The sequence below is a fragment of the Aquarana catesbeiana genome, linkage group LG08 (assembly GCF_042186555.1).
Source record: "Aquarana catesbeiana isolate 2022-GZ linkage group LG08, ASM4218655v1, whole genome shotgun sequence".
Lineage (NCBI taxonomy): Eukaryota > Metazoa > Chordata > Amphibia > Anura > Ranidae > Aquarana > Aquarana catesbeiana.
Window position 1 is genome coordinate 300,387,874 of NC_133331.1, and position 26,489 is coordinate 300,414,362.

General features: G+C 43.7%; 1 protein-coding gene across 1 annotated transcript in view; it reads left to right on the forward strand.

Annotated features, from left to right (window-relative positions):
- The first annotated feature begins 348 nt into the window (after positions 1-348).
- LOC141104756 (uncharacterized) overlaps positions 349-26,489 on the forward strand; it is a 200,171-nt gene continuing 174,030 nt past the window's right edge. The window contains exons 1-7 of the mRNA XM_073594467.1: positions 349-971; positions 8,522-8,641; positions 9,583-9,753; positions 9,840-10,037; positions 10,150-10,299; positions 10,386-10,509; positions 22,293-25,821. Coding sequence (XP_073450568.1) covers positions 8,546-8,641; positions 9,583-9,753; positions 9,840-10,037; positions 10,150-10,299; positions 10,386-10,509; positions 22,293-25,099 — 3,546 coding nt within the window. The 5' untranslated portion in view covers positions 349-971; positions 8,522-8,545 and the 3' untranslated portion in view covers positions 25,100-25,821. Of the gene's footprint in view, positions 972-8,521; positions 8,642-9,582; positions 9,754-9,839; positions 10,038-10,149; positions 10,300-10,385; positions 10,510-22,292 lie in introns of the transcript that reaches the window.

The window sequence follows — 26,489 nt, forward strand, 5'->3', positions numbered from 1 at the left end:
TGTTGAGGGCATGTGGCCTGGAATGGTTCAGGAATGGGGCTCATCCCCTCCATGTCCTGGCCAGCTGGCCTGCTGGGCTCGCATAAAAGTCTGGTATGGATTGAGGGGGGGACCCATGCCATTTTTTAAAAAACATTTTGTAGTGGGGTTCCCCTCCAAATCCATACCAGATCCAAAGGGGCTGGTATGGATTTGGAGGGGGGCCCCACACCATTTTTTTCCCCGTTTTTTAATTGCCAGCAAATTCACAGTTTGGTATTGAAAAGAAAAAACGCAAAACACTTGTGTTTTTGGAGTGGGTCCATTAAAGTCTTTTACACACAAAACGCAATCTGCTGCAGGAAAAAAATCCCTGACCCTTTCCAAACACGCACTGACTAAAAAATATATAGTTGTGAACGTGTACCATAGGAAACAATGTTAAATGGACTGTAGTGAATTTCTGCCAATTGCAAAATGCACTAAAAAGCGCATAGGTGTGAGCCTAGTGTCAAGGAGGGAGAATATACTAAAACGCTGACAGAATGTGAGCCTTGTGTGGGTATAAATGGGGTCTTGACAAAGACCCGGGAAACCCCTTGCTTACTTGTAAGCAGTTTAGATGATAGATGCACGGTGTATCACCCTTGTAGAGTCATTCCCGGGTGCTCTGTGAATTTACTTTGAAGAGATTTAGAGAAGTAGTTTTAGCAATTAGAGATGGGGGCAGGGTGGACCACACTTCCTCTTTCTACATATTTGCAGGAAACCGTTAAAGAAGCACAGGTAGTATGGGCGGAGGATGGGTTAGATATAGGATATATTCACTCCGTACCCTGAGAAGCCTCACATGATGCAACATCACATATTGTGCGCGGATCACTCTGACAGGAACTGATGAAAGATAAGCATAGAACGTTGTATAACGTACAATATCCAAAGTGAAAGGAGGAGGAAAAAGAGAGCACACATCGCTGGAACACACAAAGAGGGTAATAAGATTCTTTTTCTATTTATACCAATAAATTCCCCATGTCATGACCGTTCTCTTCCTCCATAGTCACTGTGATGTCTTTATCTCCAACATCCACTACTACACAAACCTAAAATACTGTTATCAGTGGTTATTTTTTAATATGTGTCCAGATAAATCCAAAGCTTCTGGTTTATAGACCAGATACATCCTAAATATAGAACCATTTATCCAACTGTCCATCCAGAGCCTCTGGTTTATAGTCCAGATACATGCTAGACAGGAAGTCAAAGGAAATCTCCCCAACCAGGACCGAAAAGAATACCTTGAAGGAAGTCCTAACTCTTCCCCAGTCATTGTAAGCCTAAGATTAAAGATTTTAGTAGGAGTTGTTATTTAAAGGTAATTTATGATGTCAGAACTATGGAGGAATATACAAAAAGAGGAACAGTGTAGTGCTGGACTAATGAAGAGGGACACATATATTGATATCTGTAATTATACAAGGACCCATAAAGTTATCATGAGTTAATAAGTGATACTAAACAATAATCAGTGTGATGCTGTGCATATATAATGAAAAACAGATGTGCATATATAATGAAAACACATGTGAATTATTCATCTGAAATCTACATCATCATGAAATAATAAAAACACATACACAGAAGTGATGGTCCTTATAAATGTGAGTCCGTAACCCTAAAAGGTGTACATAAAGAAAAAAATACAAAAAATGCAAAAAAATGGACAATAAAGTTCATAAGTGTCTCAAATAAAAAAACTGAATCCAAAAAAAATCCAAAGATGGCTATTGCAGGGTTCAGGGTTACATGATCCACCTTTAGTGCAGCCCACCACCAGATGGTAAAATTAAAGGCTTACCAGAAAGCCTGCGACCGCCCTTACTCAGGGGGGTCAATACAGGCTTAGTAGTGGAAAATATCCAGAGATGGTGTATTCCCTGGACCGTTCTCCTGCTCTTCTCACCAGACAAATGGTCCTCAGCAACGGGGACTCCAATGTGGAAAAGGTGCTCCCATAGATACCTTCAGTACTCCTTCTCGGGGGGGGGCAGATATAAATGAGCCACAGATCCCAAGAGAAAAACAAAAGGGACTCCAATAGTGCAGATTGACTAAAAAAGGGGGCGATTTATTAAGCTAAAATACAACAAAACCACTTCCAGCAAAAGTGACAGTGCAAAAACTCCTTAGCTGTTTAAAAACGGTTTGTGCATGCGCAATGTGTGTCGGCGTTGTGACCCTACGGCCGTTTCGTCAGAACTGACGTCATCAGGGGTACATGACCACGCTCGGACATGCGCTATAAATACACAAGCGCTACAGCGCCATAGCGCATTCATTGGCTGAAGGGGAACAGGGGCGGACATTAATCCAATATACATAATTGCTCCAACCTAATTAAAACGCCCATAGATTAAATACGTGAATGCTCATTGGGTATAAAAGAAATACTCAGAGACATTCATACAGGGCAGAGGTGTGTAATTCACACTGCCATCTAGTGGAAAAAAGGAGATATTCTCCAAAGTGAATTAGGTGCACAAATGCTCATTTAATGTGAAAAATAACTGTGTCATTCATACAGGGCAGAAGTGTATGCTACACACTGCCATTTATTGACAAAAAGTGTGTTCTCCAAGATAGGCAAAGCCAGAGAAACACAATTAAAAGTAAAATACTTCACTTAATAAGTGAATGAAAAATGTTAAGTACAATGGGATAAATACGGGTGAGGTTAAATAACCCATCAGCCATGATGCATCACTGGCCAAAACACAAAAAAACAAGATTACAATATATACAAAATATATTGATGTAGACACTTGGCTTATCAAAATATATAAAAATTTGTTTAAAATTACATAAAATAAGGATTCTATTTATATAAAAAAAAATTATTTTCAGCTGTTGTTAATAAAACAATTAATGTCCCACTCTATGTTCAACCCATTTGGGGCATGAGAGCCAAGTCTATAGATCCAATTTGTTTCGGATCTAGAGATGGTTCTTTTCCCGTTACTGCCCCACCAATGGGGAACATATTTCTCAATGCCAATAAAAACAGTTCCCTTAGGATTCCTGTTGTGTACTGCATCATAGTGTCTAGAGACACTGTGTTTGTCGAAGGCCTGCTTAATATTGGTAATATGTTCTGCCAACCTCACGTTCAATTTCCTAATGGTACGGCCAACATACTCCAACCCACATGGACACCTAAGTAGGTATACCACACATTTAGTCGTACATGTGATGAGTGATTTAATGGAGTATGTGGCACCTGTACCACTAGATGTGAACTCGGTTAACCTTCTGTCACGTAATGAATTGATACTACAAACATTACATCTCCTGCAAGGGGAGAATCCCTTTAAATCCCCAAAAAATGTAGGGCGTGTGGGTGGAACTAGGATATTAGGTGCCAACAAATGTCTGAAGCTAGTGGCTCCCCTGAATAAAATTTGTGGTTTATCAGACAGTAGGGGTCCTAAGACTCGATCATTTTTAATGACAGACCAGTGTTTTTTAATTATCCTTTTAATGGCCCAATGTTGGCTTGAATAGGTCGTGAGGAAAGCTAACCCAAAGTCCTCCCTGTCCACTACCTGGGGAGGTTTATCACGTAGTAGTTCCTTACGCTCCCTATTCCCTATCTCCACAATCAGGGAATCTAGCATGGCAGCGTCATACCCTTTATTTAAAAACTTTGATTTCAAAGTTAGGGCCTCCCTGCGGAACTCGTTAGAATCGGAGCAATTTCGTCTTAAATGCAGAAACTGGCCCTTAGGTACAGCGGATAGCCAGGACTGATGATGGCAGGAGTCGAGTGGTATAAAACTATTCCTGTCAGTTGATTTGAAGTACGTCGAAGTAGTAATAACATTATTGACAACCGTAATGACCAAATCTAAAAAATGGATTTGAGTGGGACTAGCTTCATGGGTGAGTGTTATACCCCTATCATTATTGTTAAGGACAGACAGAAAAGCAGTCACAGAGTCGATGTCATCGTCCCAAATGAATAGGACATCATAAATAAATCTCCTCCACATGACCAACTGGGGTGGACTGTCACTTAGGACCACATCCTCCTTCCAATTGGCCATGAAGAGGTTGGCCATGCTGGGAGCAAATTTAGCTCCCATGGCCACTCCCTTTGTTTGTAAATAATGTGTGCCACCATACCAAAAGTGGTTATGTTCCATTGAGAAGTCCAGTAGCTCCATCAGGAAATTGCATTGCGTGATGGAGATACTGGAGTCCCGATAGAGAAAGTGGCACACAGCCTCATGTCCTAAATTGTGGGATATTGATGTATAGAGTGATGCGACATCAGCTGTCACCAGCATGTATGTAGCCTTCCACTCTATTTCACTCAATATATTGAGGATATGTTTAGTATCCTTAAGGTAAGAGGGGGTGCCCATCACCAGTGGTTGTAAGAAAAAATCAATATACTTCCCCACACGTGAAGTTACAGAGTCAATACCACTGATGATGGGCCTCCTTGGTGGATTGATCAAGGTCTTATGGATTTTCGGTAATATGTACATCACCAGTAATCGAGGGGCTAGGGGACCAAATACTCCTTTTCTTTTTTATTAAGGATCCCCAAATCATGACCTTTGTCAATCAAGACCTTAAGTTCCCGCTTGAAACCAGAGGTTGGATCCGATGGTAAAGGAGAATACGTACTTGTATCCGAAAGGATCCTCAACATTTTGTTGGTATAGGAATCATGATCCAAGATAACTATCGCTCCGCCTTTGTCGGCGGGGCGTATAACGATATCCTTTCTATTACTCAGAGCCTCCAAACCAACTCTGATGTTATGTTGGGTTTGTACTGGTCTAATGTTTAAATTAGCTAGATCATTCAGTACCAAATCACGAAAGATGGTTACGTTCGGTGCTGCAGTGCTAGGAGGATTGAAGAGTGACGCATTTTTCAATCCTGAATGTGTCACCACAGAGGCTTCTCTACTTAGCTGTCTAGCAGGATTGCTTAAAACATACGTTTTTATATTTAATTTGCGCGTGTATTTCTGCACATCAATGAACGTTTGGAATTTGTTAAGATTCCGTGGTGGGACAAACTTCAAACCCTTACTAAGAGTGGAGAGTTCTTCCTTAGAGATTTCCTTGGTGCTTAAATTTATGATACCACTTATATCCTCCTCCTTTTTGGGGTGAAGTTTCCTACCCCCTCTGCACCCTCTTTTGCGTCTCCCTTTCGTTTGATCCTTCCTCTGCCAGCCAACTGAAAATCCCAATTAAAATGGTTATCTCCAGTGTGCCGGCTATGGGAGGAGTCAAGAGGATTACCGTTCCTACTCAGACCTAATACATTATCATTCATGCCATCACGTAAAGGGGAAAATCTGTTCCCAACATTGACCCCATAGTGATCACATACCCCATCGTTATTACGATGGTCCTCCCGGAACCTCTGTCCACAAGGATCATGATATGGTTGGTTACTACCAATATCTTGATGGACTCCCCGGTCATTCCGTCGTCTCCAGGATGAAGGAGACCAATGACGTGATCGGGAAGAGGAGTTCCTCCTTCCCCCTCTACCCCTTATTTGGTGAGGACGTCCCCGAGGTCTCCCACCTCCCCGTGAATGGGGGGGAGGAGAAAGGCCTCTGAAGTGCATCAGACCTAGTACTCCCCTGCGTCCCTTGGAGCGCAGGCTGAGGTTTAAAATGTTACTAGAGGTAGTCCTATTCATTTGGGATGGTGACATCAACTCTGTGACTGCTTTTCTGTCTGTCCTTAACTATAATGATAGGGGTATAACACTCACCCATGAAGCTAGTCCCACTCAAATCCATTTTTTAGATTTGGTCATTACGGTTATCAATAATGTTATTACTACTTCGACGTACTTCAAATCGACTGACAGGAGTAGTTTTATACCACTCGACTCCTGCCATCATCAGTCCTGGCTATCCGCTGTATCTAAGGGCCAGTTTCTGCGTTTAAGATGAAATTGCTCCGATTCTAACGAGTTCCTCAGGGAAGCCCTAACTTTGAAATCGAAGTTTTTAAATAAAGGGTATGACGCTGCCATGCTAGATTCCCTGATTGTGGAGATAGGGAATAGGGAGCGTAAGGAACTACTACGTGATAAACCTCCCCAGGTAGTGGACAGGGAGGACTTTGGGTTAGCTTTCCTCACGACCTATTCAAGCCAACATTGGGCCATTAAAAGGATAATTAAAAAACACTGGTCTGTCATTAAAAATGATCGAGTCTTAGGACCCCTACTGTCTGATAAACCACAAATTTTATTCAGGGGAGCCACTAGCTTCAGACATTTGTTGGCACCTAATATCCCAGTTCCACCCACACGCCCTACATTTTTTGGGGATTTAAAGGGATTCTCCCCTTGCAGGACATGTAATGTTTGTCGTATCAATTCATTACGTGACAGAAGGTTAACCAAGTTCACATCTAGTGGTACAGGTACCACATACTCCATTAAATCACTCATCACATGTACAACTAAATGTGTGGTATACCTACTTAGGTGTCCATGTGGGTTGGAGTATGTTGGCCGTACCATTAGGAAATCGAACGTGAGGTTGGCAGAACATATTACCAATATTAAGCAGGGCTTCGACAAACACAGTGTCTCTAGACACTATGATGCAGTACACAACAGGTATCCTAAGGAAACTGTTTTTATTGGCATCGAGAAATATGTTCCCCATTGGCGGGGCAGTAACGAGAAAAGAACCATCTCTAGATCCGAAACGAATTGGATCTATAGACTTGGCTCTCATGCCCCAAATGGGTTGAACATAGAGTGGGACATTAATTGTTTTATTAACAACAGCTGAAAATCATTTTTTTTTATATAAATAGAATCCTTATTTTATGTAATTTTAAACAAATTTTTATATATTTTGATAAGCGTGTGTCTACATCAATATATTTTTTATATATTGTAATCTTGTTTTTTTTGTGTTTTGGCCAGTGATGCATCATGGCTGATGGGTTATTTAACCTCACCCGTATTTATCCCATTGTACTTAACATTTTTTATGCACTTATTATGTGAAGTATTTTACTTTTAATTGTGTTTCTCTGGCGTTTGCCTATATTGGAGAACACTCTTTTTGTCAATAAATGGCAGTGTGTATCATACACTTCTGCCCTGTATGAATGACACAGTTATTTTTCACATTAAATGAGCATTTATGCACCTAATTCACTTTGGAGAATATCTCCTTTTTTGCCACTAGATGACAGTGTGTATTACACACCTCTGCCCTGTATGAATGTCTCTGATTATTTCTTCCATACCCAATGAGCATTCACGTATTTAATCTATGGGAGTTTTAATTAGATTGGAGCAATTATGTATATTGGATTAATGTCCGCCCCTGTTCCCCTTCAGCCAATGAATGCGCTATGGCGCTGTAGCGCTTGTGTATTTATAGCGCATGCGCGAGCGTGGTCACATACCCCTGATGACGTCAGTTGTGACGAAACGGCCGTAGGGTCACAACGCCGACACGCATCGTGCATGCGCGAACCGTTTTTAAACAGCTAAGGAGTTTTTGCACTGTCACTTTTGCTGGAAGTGGTTTTGCTGTATTTTAGCTTAATAAATCGCCCCCTTTTTTAGTCAATCTGCACTATTGGAGTCCCTTTTGTTTTTCTCTTGGGATCTGTGGCTCATTTATATCTGGCCCCCCCGAGAAGGAGTACTGAAGGTATCTATGGGAGCACCTTTTCCACATTGGAGTCCCCGTTGCTGAGGACCATTTGTCTGGTGAGAAGAGCGGGAGAACGGTCCAGGGAATACACCATCTCTGGATATTTTCCACTACTAAGCCTGTATTGACCCCCCTGAGTAAGGGCGGTCGCAGGCTTTCTGGTAAGCCTTTAATTTTACCATCTGGTGGTGGGCTGCACTAACGGTGGATCATGTAACCCTGAACCCTGCAATAGCCTTCTTTGGATTTTTTTTGGATTCAGTTTTTTATTTGAGACACTTATGAACTTTATTGTCCATTTTTTTGTACTTTTTTGTATTTTTTTTTTTATGTACACCTTTTAGGGTATGAACTCACATTTATAAGGACCATCACTTCTGTGTATGTGTTTTTATTATTTCATGATGATGTAGATTTCAGATGAATAATTCACATGTGTTTTCATTATATATATGCACATCTGATCACTTTAAACCAGCATCACACTGATTATTGTTTAGTATCACTTATTAACTCATGATAACTTTATGGGTCCTTGTATAATTACAGATATCAATATATGTGTCCCTCTTCATTAGTCCAGCACTACACTGTTCCTCTTTTTGTATATTTCATGTGCCCTTGTATTGGGGTTATTGTGTTTTAGCTGCAGGACTTCCTTCACGGTCCCCCATTTCAGTTTTTATTATCATTTATATTTAGCACCTAGTGCAATTTCTTTTTTTTTTTTTGTTGTAGAACTATGGAGGAACACTGTGCAGATATTTTTTGTCCCAGTACAGTCCAGATATTTCTCAGTTTATTATCTGTCTACAGAGAGGAGAGTCCTTTATAGATCACATGACCACATCAGTGAAGATGGAGACGGGCCAAAATCACATGACTGAAAGGATATTGAACCTCACCCTGGAGATCATCTACCTGCTGACTGGAGAGGTGAGGAGGATTGTGGGAGGTCATGTGAATGAATGAATGAAAGATTTGTATAGCGCTGCAAATGCGAACTGAATCACCTCAAGGCGCTTGATCCGTGCTGTTATTCCTGTTTCTTAGAAGAGATGGGTCTTGGGGTTTTTTCTGAAGGCCCGATGATTTTCTTCCATGCGGATGTTGGCACATAGAGCGTTCCATAAACGTGGTCCTTGGACTGCGAATCTTCGTTCTCTCTTTGATTTGTAGCGGGACTTAGGAATGAGGAGGAGGTTTTGGTTAGTTGATTGAAGACTGCGCTTAGATGTGTAGTGTTTTATTTTCTCGCATAGGTATTGTGGAGCGTTTCCTTGAGTGCATTTATGGGTGAGGCACAGGGTCTTGAACGTGATCCGGTCCTTTACGGTTAGCCAATGTAGGCTCCTCAGGGATGGGGAGATGGATTCCCAGGGTTTTTTTCCTGTTACCAGTCTTGCTGCAGTGTTTTGGGTGACTTGTAGGCGTGCAATCTGGTATTTAGGTAGTCCTATGTAAAGGGAGTTTGCGTAGTCGAGCCGCGAATTGATGATTGTTCCAACTACTGCTGCTTTGTCTTCTTCTGGAATGTAGGGGACGAGTCTATGTAGTAGGCGAAGGAGATGGTGAGATTTACTGACTACCGATCCTATTTGTGCATCCATCGACATTTCTGAGTCAAAGCTGACTCAGAGACTTTTGGCTTTGGTGCTTGGGGAGACGGTCTGTCCAAGGATGGTGGGTGGTGTCCAAGGGTTCTTCGTTTTTGTATTACGGTTTGCGTGGAGGAGAAGAAGCTCTGTTTTGGATCCGTTGAGTTTGAGGGATGACATCACTCTTATCTCTATTAATAAAACATAGACCTGACCGGAGAGGTGAGGAGGATTCTGGGATGTCTGTAGTGATTATTGTTACTTTCTCTCTTTACACAGGATTATAAAGTAGTGAGAAAAATATCTGGCGATCCATTAACACCAAGCAGCCGCGTTCACAGGACATCACCCATCACAGTGCCTCCACCTCACTGCCTGACAACAGAGGTAACCAGTGCCAAGAAGATTCTAGAAGTCACCAAGAAGATCACTGAGTTGCTGACAGGAGAGGTGAGCGGTGCCGGGAATTCTGGGACATTATCCAGTAATAGACATAGGATGTGTCTGGATGGTGACTGTATCATTGTGTGTGTCAGGTTCCTATAAGGTGTCAGGATGTCACTGTCTATTTCTCCATGGAGGAGTGGGAGTATTTAGAAGGACACAAGGATCTCTACAAGGACGTCATGATGGAGAATCAACAGCTTCTCAATTATGTAAATATGAATAAAAATAATCTCCATAATGGGATATTATTACTCACACTGGAGATCATCTGTCTACTGACTGGAGAGGTGAGGAGGATTCTGGGAGTGTTTAATAATTCTTAACACTTTTATTAAAACATAGACCTGTCTTGTCATGTGAAGATGATTCTGATATGCTATTAATTGATGTATATTACAGGACTGTACTGTAGTTATGAAGTCCATAAGACAAAGAGAAAGACAAGGCCCCATCTCCATGCATCCACCACCTCTCCTAGCCCTACAGAAAAATAACGAGCCGCACATTCTAGAGGTCACCAACAAGATCATTGATCTGCTGACAGGAGAGGTGAGTTGTGCTGGGAATTCTGGGACATTATCCAGTAACAGACAAGGGATGTGTCTGGATGGTGACTGTATCATTGTGTGTGTCAGGTTCCTATACGGTGTCAGGATGTCACTGTCTATTTCTCCATGGAGGAGTGGGAGTATCTAGAAGGACACAAGGATCTCTACAAGGACATCATGATGGACAATCAGCTGCCCCTCACATTACCGGGTAAGAGGACACTTTATTGTAAAGGAGAGAGCAGTACGGAGGGTCCACCTAGATCCCCCATCATCTGATAAACACATAGAAACAATGTATTCAGTCAGTGTGTGTGTTTCCTACAGATGGATCCAGTAATTGGAACCCACCAGAGAGATGTCCCCATCCTCTGTATTCCACACAGGAAGATCACACCATCCCTCATTTGTATATATTGGGTAAAGTCATCTAGAACAAGACTTTCACTTATCCACACAGCTCTAAAAACAAGGCTCCCCTTCCATATAAAAAAGATTTTTTTTAATTAGTCACACACAAAGTTTGCTGCTCATGTACAAAATAGAGATCATCACATCCTTCCAGTAAAGGAAATACTGAGAAACTTTAAAGCGGTTGTATACCGCTGGACATTTTTTTGTTTACCCGCTGGCTGCAAGTGCTGCCATCTTCACCCGTCTTGCTTCTGGGCGTGTGGGAGCTGCTATTCATGGCACAGGGCTCTGAAGGAATGGCACGGGTGGCCGTTCCTTCAGAGCGCATGCACCAGTGATGTCACTGACTGCATGTACTGTAAATATCTCATAAACGTGAAAGTTTAGGAGATATTTACACTACCTATTAGTAAGCCTTATTATAGGCTTAGTTATGGGTAATAGTCAGCAAAGGAAGTTTGCTTACACTTTAACCATCAACAGCAAGAAATTAATTGACGTATTCACCACACCACCCAATGTATCATGTTTATTGTGCCCAACAAATGAGGTGTAGATATTGTACACCATATGAAAGGTCCATCTCCATTCCTCAATATAACATCATGTTCCCAACAAATGAGGAGGAGACACTGTATACCATATGAAAGGTCCATCTCCATTCTCATCCTCAATATAATGTCATATTCCTAACAAATGGGGAGGAGATACTATACACCATATGAAAGGAGATGGAGGTACTCGAACAGCCTTGGATATAGGTAACAGATGTTTTTGGTGCCAAGTCTTCAGGGGGCCAATCTTACCCTCAGGCCAAATTTGGTACACAGGGATAAAGATGAGCCGAACACCCCCCGGTTCAGTTCACACCAGAACTTGCGAACAGACCAAAACTTCGCACGAACTTTAGAAACCCATTGAAGTCTATGGGACTCGAACGTTCGAAATCAAAAGTTCTGATTTTAAAGGCTAATTTGCATGGTATTGTCCTAAAAAGTGTTTGGGGACCCGGGTCTTGCCCCAGGGGACATGTATAAATGCAAAAAAAGTTTTAAAAACTGCTGTTTTTTTCGAGAGCAGTGATTTTAATAATGCTTAAAGACAAACAATAAAAGTGTAATATTCCTTTAAATTTCGTACCTGGGGGGGGTGTCTATAGTATGCCTGTAAAGGGGCGCATGTTTCCCGTGTTTAGAACAGTCTGACAGCAAAATGATATTTCAAAGGAAAAAAGTCATTTAAAACTACTCGCGGCTATTAATGAATTGCCGGCTCGACAATACACATAAAAGTTCATTGATAAAAACGGCATGGGAATTCCCCACAGGGGAACCCCGAACCAAAATTTAAAAAAAAAATGACATGGGGGTCCCCCTAAATTCCATACCAAGCCCTTCAGGTCTGGTGTGGATATTAAGGGGAACCCCGGCCAAATTTTTTTTTAAAAATTGGCGTGGGGTCCCCCTCAAAATCCATACCAGACCCTTGAGGTCTGGTATGGATTTTAAGGGGAACCCCGCGCTAATTTAAAAAAAAAAATGGCGTGGGGTACCCCCAAAAATCCATATCAGACCCTTATCCGAGCACGCAACCTAGCAGGCCGCAGGAAAAGAGGGGGGCGAGAGAGCGCCCCCCCCTCCTGAACAATACCAGGCCACATGCCCTCAACATTGCCATAGCCCCCAAAGCACCTTGTCCCCATGTTGATGAGGACAAGGGCCTCATCCCCACAACCCTGGCCCGGTGGTTGTGGGGGTCTGCGGGCAGGGGGCTTATCGGAATCTGGAAGCCCCCTTTAACAAGGGGGCCCCCAGATCCAGGCCCTCCCCCCTGTGTGAAATGGTAAGGGGGTACCCTACCATTTCACAAAAAAAAATTCAAAAATGTTAAAAATGACAAGAGACAGTTTTTGACAATTCCTTTATTTAAATGTTTCTTCTTTCTTCTATTTTCTACCTTCTTTCTTCTATCTTCCTTCGGTTTCTTCCTCCATCTCTTCTTCTTCTGGTTCTTGTTCTTCTGGTTCTTCTTGTTCTTCTGGTTCTTCATCTGGTCTTCTCGTCCGGCATCTTCCTCAGCGGCGCCGTCTTCACTTCATCTTCTTTCCTTGGGCTGCTCCGCATCCACGATTGGATGGGAGGCTCCCGCTATGGGACTCTTCTCCTCTGCTGACAGTTCTTAAATAACGGAGGGTGGGTGACCCCGCCCCCTCTGACGCAGGGCGGTTGACCCCGCCCCCTCTGACATCACAGGGAATGCCACAGGGAAGTCCCCGTGCGTCAGAGGGGGGCGGGGTCACCCGCCCTGCGTCAGAAGGGAGCGGGGTCTGTCGCCCTCCATTATTTAGGAACTGTCAGAAGAAGAGAAAAGTCACACAGCGTGAGCCTCCCATCCAATCGTGAATGCGGTGCGGCCCGAGGAAAGAAGATGAAGTGAAGACGGCGCCGCTGAGGAAGATGCCGGACGAGAAGACCGGATGAAGAACCAGAAGAACAAGAAGATCCAGAAGAACAAGAACCAGAAGAAGAAGAAGATGGAGGAAGAAAGAAGATAGAAAATAGAAGAAAGAAGAAGCATTTAAATAAAGGAATTGTCAAAAACTGTCTCTTGTCATTTTTAACATTTTTGACATTTTTTTTGTGAAATGGTAGGGGTACCCCCTTACCATTTAACACAGGGGGGAGGGCCGGGATCTGGGGGTCCCCTTGTTAAAGGGGGCTTCCAGATTCCGATAAGCCCCCTGCCCGCAGACCCCCACAACTACCGGGCCAGGGTTGTGGGGATGAGGCCCTTGTCCTCATCAACATGGGGACAAGGTGCTTTGGGGGGCTACCCCCAAAGCACGCTCCCAATGTTGAGGGCATGTGGCCTGGTATGGTTCAGGAGGGGGGGGCGCTCTCTCGTCCCCCCCTCTTTTTCTGCGGCCTGCCAGGTTGTGTGCTCGGATAAGGGTCTGGCATGGATTTTTGGGGGTACCCCACGCCATTTTTTAAAAAAATTTTGGCGCGGGGTTCCCCTTAAAATCCATACCAGACCTGAAGGGTCTGGTATGGATTTTGAGGGGGACCCCATGCCAATTTTTTTTTTATTTTGCCCGGGGTTCCCCTTAATATCCACACAGGGCCTGGTATGGAATTTAGGGGGACCCTAACGTCATTTTTTTTTAAATTTTGGTTCGGGGTTCCCCTGTGGGGAATTCCCATGCTGTTTTTATCAATACATTTTTATGTGTATTGTTGGGCCGGCAATTCAGTATAGCCGCGAGTAGTTTTAAATGACTTTTTTCCTTTGAAATGTCATTTTGCTGTCAGACTGTTCTAAACACGGAAAACATGCGCCCCTTTACAGGCATACTATAGACACCCCCCAGGTACGAAATTTAAAGGGATATTACACTTTTATTGTTTGACTTTAAGCATTATTAAAATCACTGCTCCCGAAAAAACTGACGTTTTTAAAACTTTTTTTTGCATTAATACATGTCCCCTGGGGCAGGACCCGGGTCCCCAAAGACTTTTTATGACAATACCATGCATATAAGCCTTTAAAATTAGCACTTTTGATTTCTCCCATAGACTTTTAAAGGGTGTTCCGCGGCATTCGAATTTGCCGCGAACACCCCAAATTGTTCGCTGTTCGGCGAACTGACGAACAGCCGATGTTCGAGTCGAACATGAGTTCGGCTCGAACTCAAAGCTCATCCCTACACAGGGAGCCCGAATAATCGTTTACAGACAATGTAAGGTTGAGAGCACCATCTATCAGCCAGTTTATGCTTCCCAGGCACTCCTAGATTGAGTAACAACACTCGATCTCCGGGTTGTAGGTCCTGAACCCTTACTTTAAGATCAAAGTTTTTCTTGTTCCTCTGTTCTCTGGTGGTGGACGCTTCCTTGGCTTTCTCATAGGCCATCTTCAGATTCTTCTGAAGCCTGTCGACATACCCCCCCGTAGGAGGCCTGGGAGGTATGATCTAACGATGTTCCAAAAGCCACTGGTAAACAAGCTTCTCTTCCTAACATTAGTCTGTAGGGGGGCTACCCAGTAGAGTCATTGGAGTACTGCAGCTATATAGTCTCCCCAATGCTTTTTCTTCTCTGAGGGAAGGATTCCCAACATATTCAGCAGGGTAAGGTTAAAACGCTCAGGTTACAGATCCCCTTTGAGGGTGGTAAGGAGTGGTTCTGGATTTCTTTATACTCAAGAGTTCGCATAATCTTCTGATTAACTTGCTCTCAAAGTCCTGATCTTGGTCTGAGTGTAGGTGTTGGGGCAGCCCGTAATGAATGAAGAACTTTTCCACCGGGGTTTTTGCTATAGTACTGGCTTGCTGATCCCTAGTGGGGAAAGCTTGAGCATAGCGGGTGAAATGATCTGTCAACCAGGACATTACTTTGTCCACTCAAGTCAGGCTCCAAACACAAGAAATCAATGCACACCAACTCCATTGGCCCTTGACTCTGGAGATGACCCATTGGGGCTGCTCTGCCGGGTAAAGTCTTTCTCTGAATGCACCTGATGCAAGAGCGACAATAGCTTTCCACCTCAGCTCTCATGGATGGCCAATAGAATCGATCCCTGACTAACTTGAAGGTTCTGTCCGGGCCAAAATGACCATGATCATCATGAATGGCAGTTAATACCTTTAGTCAGTGTTTCTCAGGGAGGAACAGTTGATGAACACCCTCTGGCTCTTCAGAAGGGGCTCTCTGGTATATGACTCCATCCTCTAATCGCATTTGTTCCCACTCTCTATGGACTACTTTTGCTCCCTCAATGGAACTATTCAACAGCATCTGAGGGTCTCAAACAGATAGAGACTTCTTCAGAAGCTTTCCCAACAGGTCTTCCAGTTGGTCCCCCCTCATATCTTCTCTTGTCAGTTGAGGCAAGCCTTGACTGCGCACTTGTGTCAAATAACAGTAATATTTGGGTACTCCAGCAAAAGTGACTCCCACAGCTTCAACTCCTATCGCCCCTCTATGCTTAATGCTCAACTCCTTGACATACAGCTAATACTCCTTCCAGAGGTAAGTGGACCCAACTCTTCTGGCCAGCATTTGTGGTATGGGGTCTTCGGGAAGGGCATAAGCGTCATAATTTCCCACTCCTGGTGGGTATTTCAGACTGAACCGAAACTCAGACAGAGCAGCCAACCACCGATGTCCAGTGGCATCCAGCTTGGCAGTGGGCAAAAGGTAAGTCAAAGGGTTAATATCCGTCTTCACCACAAAAGTGGCCCCGTACAGATAGTCACATAGGTTATCTACCACTGCCCACTTGAGGGCCAAGAACTCCAATGTGTGTACAGGATAGTTCTTCTCGGGGGGGGGGGGGGCAAAGTCTTCCCTCCGACTCTTGGTACAGCATTCTCCTAAGGTCATCTCTGCTGGCATCCATGTGCAAAGGCTTGGATGGGTCCGCGTAGGCCAGCACTGGTGCTTCCACAAGGCCCCCCTTCAGACGTTCAAAAGCCTTTTCACACTTCACCGTCCATTGTTCCTAGATAGATTCCCGTGGCCTCCTGGGGCCTCCCTTCTGGACATTCTGCGGATCCCCTTCCATCTGTTTCTGTAAGAGTTTGTTCAATGATTGAGCAATCTGTGAGAAGTTCTTTACGAAACTCCTATTATAGGAACAGAATCTCAGAAACTACCTCAATTCAGTGACGGTGCTCGGGCGAGGCCAAGAAGTAACGGTCACCAACTTCTGAGGGTCAGTAGCTATCCCCTCGGCTGAAACTACATGCCCAATGTATGTAACCAAGGTCTAGTAGAACTGGCATTTCTCTAACGACAGCTTCAGTCCCTCCTAGAGGGCTGATGAAGGCCGTTTTTTCTCAGTCATCTGGATGCATGGGTATCTGATAGTATCCACTCTTTAGATCCAGCACACTGAACCACTTGGCCCCAGATAGACATTGCAGGGCCTCTTCTATGCGGGGGGGGGGGGGGGGGTTGTGTACTGGTCTGGGATAGTCATTTAGTTCAAGGTTCGGTAGTCAATACACATCCAGAGGGACCCATTCTTCTTTCTCACTACCACAAATCGGGGATGCATAAGGGCTCCTGGATTCCTTAATGACCCAAGACTTCTTCAGCTCAGCCAGCTGTTCTCTAAGGTCCTCCAGATCACACAAAGGGATTCGCCTGGCCCTTTTGCGAAAAGGTTTGTCTTCAGTTAGCTGAATTTGATGTTGGGCACTCCTGGCGCAGCCCACATCAAAGTCATCTTTGGAGAACATCTTCTCCCATCGGGCTAATTGGGCTTTAATCTTCTCCTCCGCCCATCCTGAGGGTAGATTTGGGTAATGGACAGTGGTCTCTCTTCCATTTGCCTTCTGAACTAGATCATCCCCGTCACTGGGGTGGCAGCACACTCACTTTCCCAATCACCACCTGAGGCCTCAGACTAATTGGGTGACCGGTGACGTTCCTCACACTAACAGGGATTCGCCGCCCGCTCCTTAATAAGGCCTTGGTGGGTATGATCTCCGGAAACAATTCTATACCAACATCCTCTTCTGCTGAATCAGCTTCCACCGCCACATAAGGACCCGACAGGTCCCATGATAGCTTAACAGTGGCCTTCAAGCAGACCCTCTCGCCCGGCAGCAATACCTTTTCGTGGGCATCCAATCGCCACAGCCTTCCTAATCCTTCCAGAGGGGCCTTCTTTTCCTACAACACTTGCTGAAAGGCCTGTTGCAGCTGAGGGTGGATCTTCCCTACTAGAGCACCCTCCAGGGCCAGTGGAGTGAGTAGGCTCCTCACAAGATTGGTGTTGGTGCCTATCAACAAAGAATTTTGGCCTGCCCCAGGAGGTCGGGGGCAGACAACAGCCAATGTGTCAAAAGTCTCTGGTTTTCCAGCCAGGGAAGTTTTAAAGGTTATCTTGATGGGTATGTACCCATCGTATGGGCATTTCTGGGTCCCTATGCCCCAAATCTTTAACTCCTCAAGTTTGCACAAAGGGATATGCTTCAGGTACTTGTGATTAAAATCTCGGTACAGCAACGTCACCTAGCCTCCCGTATCTAGTAGGGCTTGAGTATAGCTGCCCTTTACTTGTATCGAGACTATAGGGGAAGGCCCCCAGGTTCTTTGCTAGATTTTCAGCGGATGACTCTATAGTTTGGGCCCTAATCAGTCTCTTTGGAAGTAGCGGAGTTGGTCTTACTATTCTCTCAGTAAGGTGTGCATTGATTTCCTGTCTCCGTCTCTCCTTCCTTTAGGGTTTAGTTTCTTTTGTTTTTCATAGCAAGGAAAGAAGGAAAGGGTAGGGCAACAGGTGGCTTGTGTACCCTTTTCTTCTTAGGTCTTTCCTTTGGTGCAGTGAGGGGAGGAGCAGCAGGTGGCTTGCGTCCCTTTTTCTTCTTGGATCTCTTTGGCCTTGGAGCTCAGTCTTCCCCCGGGACTCTCAACTAGCTCCTTCACTGATGTCCCCTGAAGTTTCCTGCCAGTTTTGGGAAGAGTAATTTCTGTAAAGCTTTCATAACATCCATGAGTAATTGAGGGCTGATGCTGGCCTTAGGACACTCGGCCCGAAAGTGTCCAACCTCCCCACATCCATAACATCTTTTCTCTCGCCCTTGGGGAGACTTTGGTTCCCCTTGACAGGTCCCTTGTTCTTGAACCTTCGCCTGGGTCTCCATCACCCACATCAAGGCATGATACATCTGGGTTTGAGCTTGAGCTACCTGAGCCATTAATTTGGTTGGCCCAAGTTCACTCACTGGCTTGTTATTGTCGGGTATGCTGTAGACCGCGTGGTAGGCCGCGACCTCACTCTCCCTGCGCGGGGAGATCCTTCACACACGAGGCCCAGGAGGAAGAGCGCATGAGGCTGGTCTCTGGTTCATTTTATAGTTCTTCCCAGCAACATCAATGGTGGTAGCAAAGATCCCTGGGATATGTAGTCCGGATGCATAGTCATGCAGGGAAACAGCCGTCTGATGGAACTACAAATCCTACAATCTCTTTGGTTGAGCGCACAAATATGATGTCAGTCTGATAACGCTGGACACTAGAGGGATAATATGGCACAGAGATATTAAAGTAGCAGGTTTAAGGCAGGATATCGTTGAATGACATTGTTGGACAAAGAACTCTGGTATGGGAGAGTTATTCCATCTTTTTGGGCAAAAAGAATGGACACTCCTGACCCGACTAGTGTCTACTAGGGATGAGCCGAACACCCCCCTGTTCGGTTCGCACCAGAACATGCGAACAGGAAAAAAGTTCGTTCAAACACGCGAACACCGTTAAAGTCTATGGGACACGAACATGAATAATCAAAAGTGCTAATTTTAAAGGCTAATATGCAAGTTATTGTCATAAAAAGTGTTTGGGGACCTGGGTCCTGCCCCAGGGGACATGGATTAATGCAAAAAAAAGTTTTAAAAACGGCCGTTTTTTCAGGAGCAGTCATTATAATAATGCTTAAAGTCAAACAATAAAAGTGTAATATCCCTTTAAATTTCGTAGCTGGGGGGGTGTCTATAGTATGCCTGTAAAGGGGCGCATGTTTCCTGTGTTTAGAACAGTCTGACAGCAAAATGACATTTCGAAGGAAAAAAAGCCATTTAAAACTACCCGCGGCTATTGCATTGCCGACAATACATATAGAAGTTCATTGATAAAAACGGCATGGGAATTCCCCACAGGGCAACCCCGAACCAAAATTAAAAAAAAAAAAATGACGTGGGAGTCCCCCTAAATTCCATACAAGGCCCTTCAGGTCTGGTATGGATATTAAGGGGAACCCCGGACAAAATTTTAAAAAAAAATGACGTAGGGTTCCCCCTAAATTCCATACCAGACCTGGGGTCTGGTATGGATTTTAAGGGGAACCCCGCGCCAAAAAAATAAATAAACGGCGTGGGGTCCCCCCAAAGATCCATACCAGACCCTTATCCGCCCCCCTCTGACGCGCGGTGACATGACGGGACTTCCCTGTGACGTCACGGGGAATGCCACAGGGAAGTCCCATCATGTCCCGTGCGTCAGAGGGGGCGGGGTCACCGGGTGGCCCCGCCCCCCGTTATTTAAGAACCGTCAGACGAAGAGACGCCGTCACACAGCGGGAGCCTCCCTCCATGCCAGCATGGGTGCGGAGCGGCCCCGAGAAGAAAATGAAGAAGAGAAAAAGGAAGAAGAGAAGAAGATGAAGGAGAAGATGAAGAGAAGAGCGGGAGCCTCCCCCCATGCATGGGTGCGGAGCGGCCCGAGGAGAAGAAGATAGAAGACGCTGCGGAGGAGATGCTGGACGAGAACGCCGGAGGAAGAACCAGAAGAGCCAGAAGAACCAGATGAAGGAAGAAAGAAGAAGCATTTAAATAAAGGAATTGTCAAAAACTGTCTCTTGTCATTTTTAACATTTTTGACAGTTTTTTAGTGAAATGGTAGGGGTAAGCACCCCCTTACCATTTCACACAGGGGGGGGGGCCGGGATCTGGGGGTCCCCTTGTTAAAGGGGGCTTCCAGATTCCGATAAGCCCCCCGCCCGCAGACCCCCACAACCACCGGCCAGGGTTGTGGGGATGAGGCCCTTGTCCTCATCAACATGGGGACAAGGTGTTTTGGGGGGCTACCCCAAAGCACCCTCCCAATGTTGAGGGCATGTGGCCTGGTACAGTTCAGGAGGGGGGGCCGCACTCTCGTCCCCCCCTCTTTTCCTGCGGCCTGCCAGGTTGCGTGCTCGGATAAGGGTCTGGTATGGATTTTTGGGGGGACCCCACGCCGTTTTTTTTTTTTTTTGGGGCGCGGGGTTCCCCTTAAAATCCATACCAGACCTGAAGGGTCTGGTATGGAATTTAGGGGGAACCCCACGTCATTTTTTTTTTTAAATTTTGGCCGGGGTTCCCCTTAATATCCATACCAGACCTGAAGGGCCTTGTATGGAATTTAGGGGGACTCCCACGTCATTTTTTTTTTTTTAATTTTGGTTTGGGGTTGTCCTGTGGGGAATTCCCATGCCGTTTTTATCAATGAACTTCTATGTGTATTGTCGGCAATGCAATAGCCGCGGGTAGTTTTAAATGGCTTTTTTTCCTTCGAAATGTCATTTTGCTGTTAGACTGTTCTTTACAGGCATACTATAGACACCCCCCAGCTACGAAATTTAAAGGGATATTACACTTTTATTGTTTGACTTTAAGCATTATTAAAATCACTGCTCCTGAAAAAACGGCCGTTTTTAAAACTTTTTTTTGCATTGATCCATGTCCCCTGGGGCAGGACCCAGGTCCCCAAACACTTTTTATGACAATAACTTGCATATAAGCCTTTAAAATTAGCACTTTTGATTTCTCCCATAGACTTTTAAAGGGTGTTCCGCAGCATTCGAATTTGCCGCGAACACCCCAAATTGTTCGCTGTTCGGCGAACTTGCGAACAGCCAATGTTCGAGTCGAACATGAGTTCGACTCGAACTCGAAGCTCATCCCTAGTGTCTACATGTCAAGAGTGTCAGATACAGTTCATACAGTGTACATATAATTTTCAGCATATTGCGTCACAAGCGAACAGGCGGTACACTTCCGTTATACAAAACATTCTAACCTTTTAACAATCAACCTAAATCAACCTACGCATGCTAATCCAGACAGGTTCTGCAAAACATATATATTTTTAAACCTTATGTAAAACTTTCGTTTCTCTGCAGTATGCTCTTGCACAAAAAGAGGAACCACAACCTGTCATAAGTAGTTTCAACATGAACTACAAGAAATATGATTCTTAGCTGAAATTCTAAATCAGTCTTACTACACACATAACTATGGCCATATAAACTGACCCTCGTTGCCACCTCAATATCGCAGGGAAAAGCTGTTTGTTGCAATCATAGTCCATATTGCTGCACGTTTATTAGCTCTGTTGAGTTGAGGTGTCGGCATCTTCTGATGCTAGTTTTGGCCTCAAGGTTTTGCAGGCTGCTTTTTAGGACTCTTGGGCACTTCTCTGAGTGATTGGTAGGTTGTCCTGGGTTTCTTCTCCATTGGTTGGTTTTCCCACCTTCATTCGGTCACTGTTTGGGGACATTCCTGTTTGGTAATGGATAAAGAAGAAGGAGCTCTGTCCTTCAACGAACGTGAGAGAAAACAGAATTTTTTTTGTTACTCACCGTAAAATCCATTTCTCTGAGCTCATTGACGGACACAGCACCCACCCCCTCTATGGAAATTCTCCTTCAACATTGCTTGTGACTGTCTGGAGGCCTATAGCAGAGAAGGAGTTTTTATGCCCAGAGAAGACTGCCCATAGGAAGTGCAGAGTCTTTATTTTTTTGCCTAGTGTCCTACTCCTGTAGGTGGGGCTATAAAACCCTGTTTGGTAATGGATAAAGAAGAAGGAGCTGTGTCCATCAATGAACCCAGAGAAACAGATTTTACGGTGGGTAACAACAAATCCTTTTTTTTTTTTATGAAACCGAAACCTCTATTGCTTGTATTCATATTTTTCTCTTCTAATTGCCTTCAAATCCATGCCAGAGCTCTTATAAATTATTTGGTGACGGACCAACATATATGACTCCTGAATGGAAGGTTATAACATTTAATGTTACATTTTTTCTCAACAGGTGGACACAATGTCCGGAATACCTCTGAGGAACATCTCATTGTATCTCCAGATTATAAAGCAGAAGATAATAACATTGTACAATATTCTCCAGGAGGAAATCCCGTTACTCCAAATATATATCCCAGACCTTCCCAATTGGGGAGATCAATGGATCCCTCTAATCCTGAGGAATCTTCTGATGGATCACACACCAAGACTATAGGATCTCACAGTACAGATACTTCAATAGATCCTTCTATTCCCAAGGAATCTTCTTTAAGCCATGAAGGAGTTCCCACAGAAGAGAGTTCATTGTCATGTTCAGTGTGTGGGAAATTGTTTGCAAAAAAACGGTTACTTCTTAGGCACAAGAAAATTCACACAGGTGAGCGTCCCTATTCATGTTCAGAGTGCGGAAAATCTTTCATATTAAAAGAACGCCTCGTTTTACACCAAAGCATTCACACAGGTGAGCGTCCCTATTTATGTTCAGAGTGCGGAAAATCTTTCATAATAAAAGGACGCCTCGTTTTACACCAAAGAATTCACACAGGTGAGCGTCCCTATTCATGTTCAGAGTGCGGAAAATCTTTCATAACAAAAGATCGCCTCGTTTTACACCAAAGAATTCACACGGGTGAGCGTCCTTTTTCTTGTTCAGAGTGTGGGAAATGTTTCATGCATAAAGGAAACCTTCTAGAACACTGGAGAAGTCACACAGGTGAGCGCCCCTTTTCATGCCTAGAGTGTGGCAAATGTTTTAATACTAATTCCAAGCTGCATAGTCACCAGAGAAGTCACACAGGTGAGCGTCCTTATTCATGTTCAGAGTGCGGGAAATCTTTCAAATATAAAGGAGACCTTGTTAAACACCAGAGAATTCACACAGGGGAGAATCCTTATTCATGTTCAGAGTGCGGGAAATCTTTCAATGATAAAGGAGACCTTGTTAAACACCAGAGAATTCACACAGGTGAGCATCTTTTTTCTTGTTCAGAGTGCGGGAAATCTTTCAATACTAAAGGAGGCCTTGTTAAACACCAGAGAATTCACACAGGTGAGCGTCCTTATTCATGTTCAGTGTGCGGGAAATGTTTCAGTCAGAATGGAGACCTTATAAACCATCAGAGAATTCACACAGGTGAACGTCCCTATCCATGTTCAGAGTGCGGGAAATCTTTCATTAGTAAAGGACACCTTGTTACACACCAGAGAACTCACACAGGTGAGCGTCCTTATCCATGTTCAGAGTGCGGGAAATCTTTCATTAGTAAAGGACACCTTGTTACACACCAGAGAACTCACACAGGTTATCATCCTTATTCATGTTCTGAGTGCGGAAAATGTTTCATTTATAATGGAGAACTTGTAAATCATCAGAGAATTCACACGGGTGAGCGTCCTTATTCCTGTTCAGAGTGCGGGAAATCTTTCTTTAGTAAAGGAAACCTTGTTAGACACCAGAGAACTCACACAGGTGAGCGCCCTTATCCATGTTCAGAGTGCGGAAAATGTTTCATTTATAATAGAGACCTTGTAAGTCATCAGAGAATTCACACGGGTGAGCGTCCTTATTCCTGTTCAGAGTGCGGGAAATGTTTCAGCAAGAAAGGAGAACTTCTTGTACACCAGAGAACTCACACAGGTGAACTTCCCTATTCATGTTCAGCCTGCGGGAAATGTTTTAATTATATTAGACACCTGGTCATTCATCAGAGAATTCACACAGGTGAACGTCCTTATCCATGTTCAGAGTGTGGGAAACGTTTTAATTATAATAGAGAGCTCCTCAATCATCAGAGAATTCACACAGGTGAACGTCCTTATCCATGTTCAGAGTGCGGGAAACGTTTTAATTATAATAGAGAGCTCCTCAATCATAAGAGAATTCACACAGGTGAGCGTCCTTATTCATGTTCAGAGTGCGGGAAATCTTTCATTTATAAAGGAGGCCTTGTTAAACACCAGAGAACTCACACAGGTGAACGTCCTTATTCATGTTCAGAGTGCGGGAAATCTTTCATTTATAAAGGAGGCCTTGTTAAACACCAGAGAACTCACACAGGTGAGCGTCCATATTTATGTTCAGAGTGCGGGAAATGTTTCATTCATAAAGGAGGCCTTCTAAATCATCAGAGAATTCACACAGGTGAACGTCCCTATTCATGTTCAGAGTGCGGGAAATGTTTCATTAGTAAAAATGACCTTGTTAATCACCAAAGAAGTCACACAGGTGAGCGTCCCTTTTCTTGTTCAGAGTGCGGGAAATCTTTCAGTCAAAAAAGACACTTTCGTGTTCACTGGAGAAGTCACACAGGTGAGAATACCTTTTCATGTCCAGAGTGCGGGAAATCGTTTGTTTATAAAGGAGATCTTGTGAAACACCAGAGAACTCACACAGGTGAGCGTCCTTATTCATGTTCAGAGTGCGGGAAATGTTTCATTCGGAATGGAGACCTTCTATATCATCAGAGAATTCACACGGGTGAACGTCTGCATTCATGTTCAGAGTGCGGGAAATGTTTCAGTAGTAAAAACTACCTTGTTGATCACCAAAGAATTCACACTGGTGAGCGTCCTTTTTCTTGTTCAGAGTGCGGGAAATCTTTCCGTCAGAAAGCACAGCTTCATGTTCACTGGAGAAGTCACACAGATGAGAATACCTTTTCATGTCCAGAGTGCGGGAAATCTTTTGTTTATAAAGGACACCTTGTTAGACACCAGAGAACTCACACAGGTGAACGTCCTTATTCATGTTCAGAGTGTGGGAAATCTTTTGTTTATAAAGAAGTCCTTGTTAGACACCAGAGAATTCACACACGCTAACAACCTTTTTCATGTTCATGATGTGTTGGGGGAGGGGTAACAATATTATTTTTCGGGTACACTTTGGTTTGGGGCGCCTGGAGTTGAATTCTAGTAATATTTTTTTTTTTTTGCCACTTCAGCAGACGGCAACAAGGGACTTGACTCAGCCTTGCAATTCGTCTTTTTCGTCCCTGTCGTAGTCTCCTCATCGTAGCAGATTAGAAAAAGAAGTAGCAAAATTTACCAACAGTTTATTCTCCTTAAACAAACTAAACACTCTACCCCATCCGCCCCCCTCATCCCACTCCCCTAGCCCCTTCCCCCCCTCTGCCGACCTGCCGTTCCCTAGGCTGAAACCTCTACCGGTCATCTCCTTACTATAGATCTAGCGGTCTCAGTTCCTGGGCGTAACTCCAAGTCTTTTTAAAAGCTGCCCATTCCTCCCATTTTGCCAAGGTTCTATTAGTCTCTTCATTCATATCGCATCCCCAACATTCCGTTATATATGTTTCCTCAACCATATCTATCCACTCCCAGATTAATGGGGGTTCTTAGGCATGTGCAATTCGTTTCGTTCCGAATTCGCTTATTAACGAATTTCGACAAATTCGTTAATTCGGGAATATCCGAATTATCGAAAACCTGTCGAACTAATTTTTCTCGAATATTCGTAAATTCGATAAAATTGGACATTCGTAAATTCGGGCATTCGTACATTAGTAAATTAGTGAATTTGTAAATTCGAAAATTCGGAAATCTGAAATAGAAATTAACTAATAATAATCTAACTATTAGTAATTACTAGTAACTTTTAAATTATAGGTATTGTAATTTCCTTTCAAATTTAGCTGTTAGTGAACGTAACACATACAAATTTATCCGAAGTTACCCTGTTTCCCCGAAAATAAGACCTAGCGTTAATTGTCGGTGATGGCTGCAATATAAGCCCTACCCCCCCCCAAATAAGCCCTAATCAAAGTCCTTGTAGGTCTTCTTTTCAGGGTAGGGCTTATTTTCAGGGAAACAGGGTAGGGCTTATTTGGGGGGTAGGGTTTATATTGCAGCCATCACCGTCAATTACGCTAGGTCTTATTTTCGGGGAAACAGGGTATGAATGATCCGAAAAAACGGAATAGAACGTAATAAATTAATAATAATAAATAACAATAATAATAATAACAACGTTTTATTATTATTATTTATTATTAATTTGTTCCGTTCCATTTGTTTAGATGCAGCATTCATTTTGGATAATTCGTAACGTTGGATAAATTCGTATTTGTTACGTTCACTGACAGTCAAATTTGAAAGGAAATTACAATACCTATAATTTAATAGTTAGTTACTATTTCAGATTTTTGGATTTTCAAACTTTGAATTTACAAATTTCCGAATTTTCTAATTTACA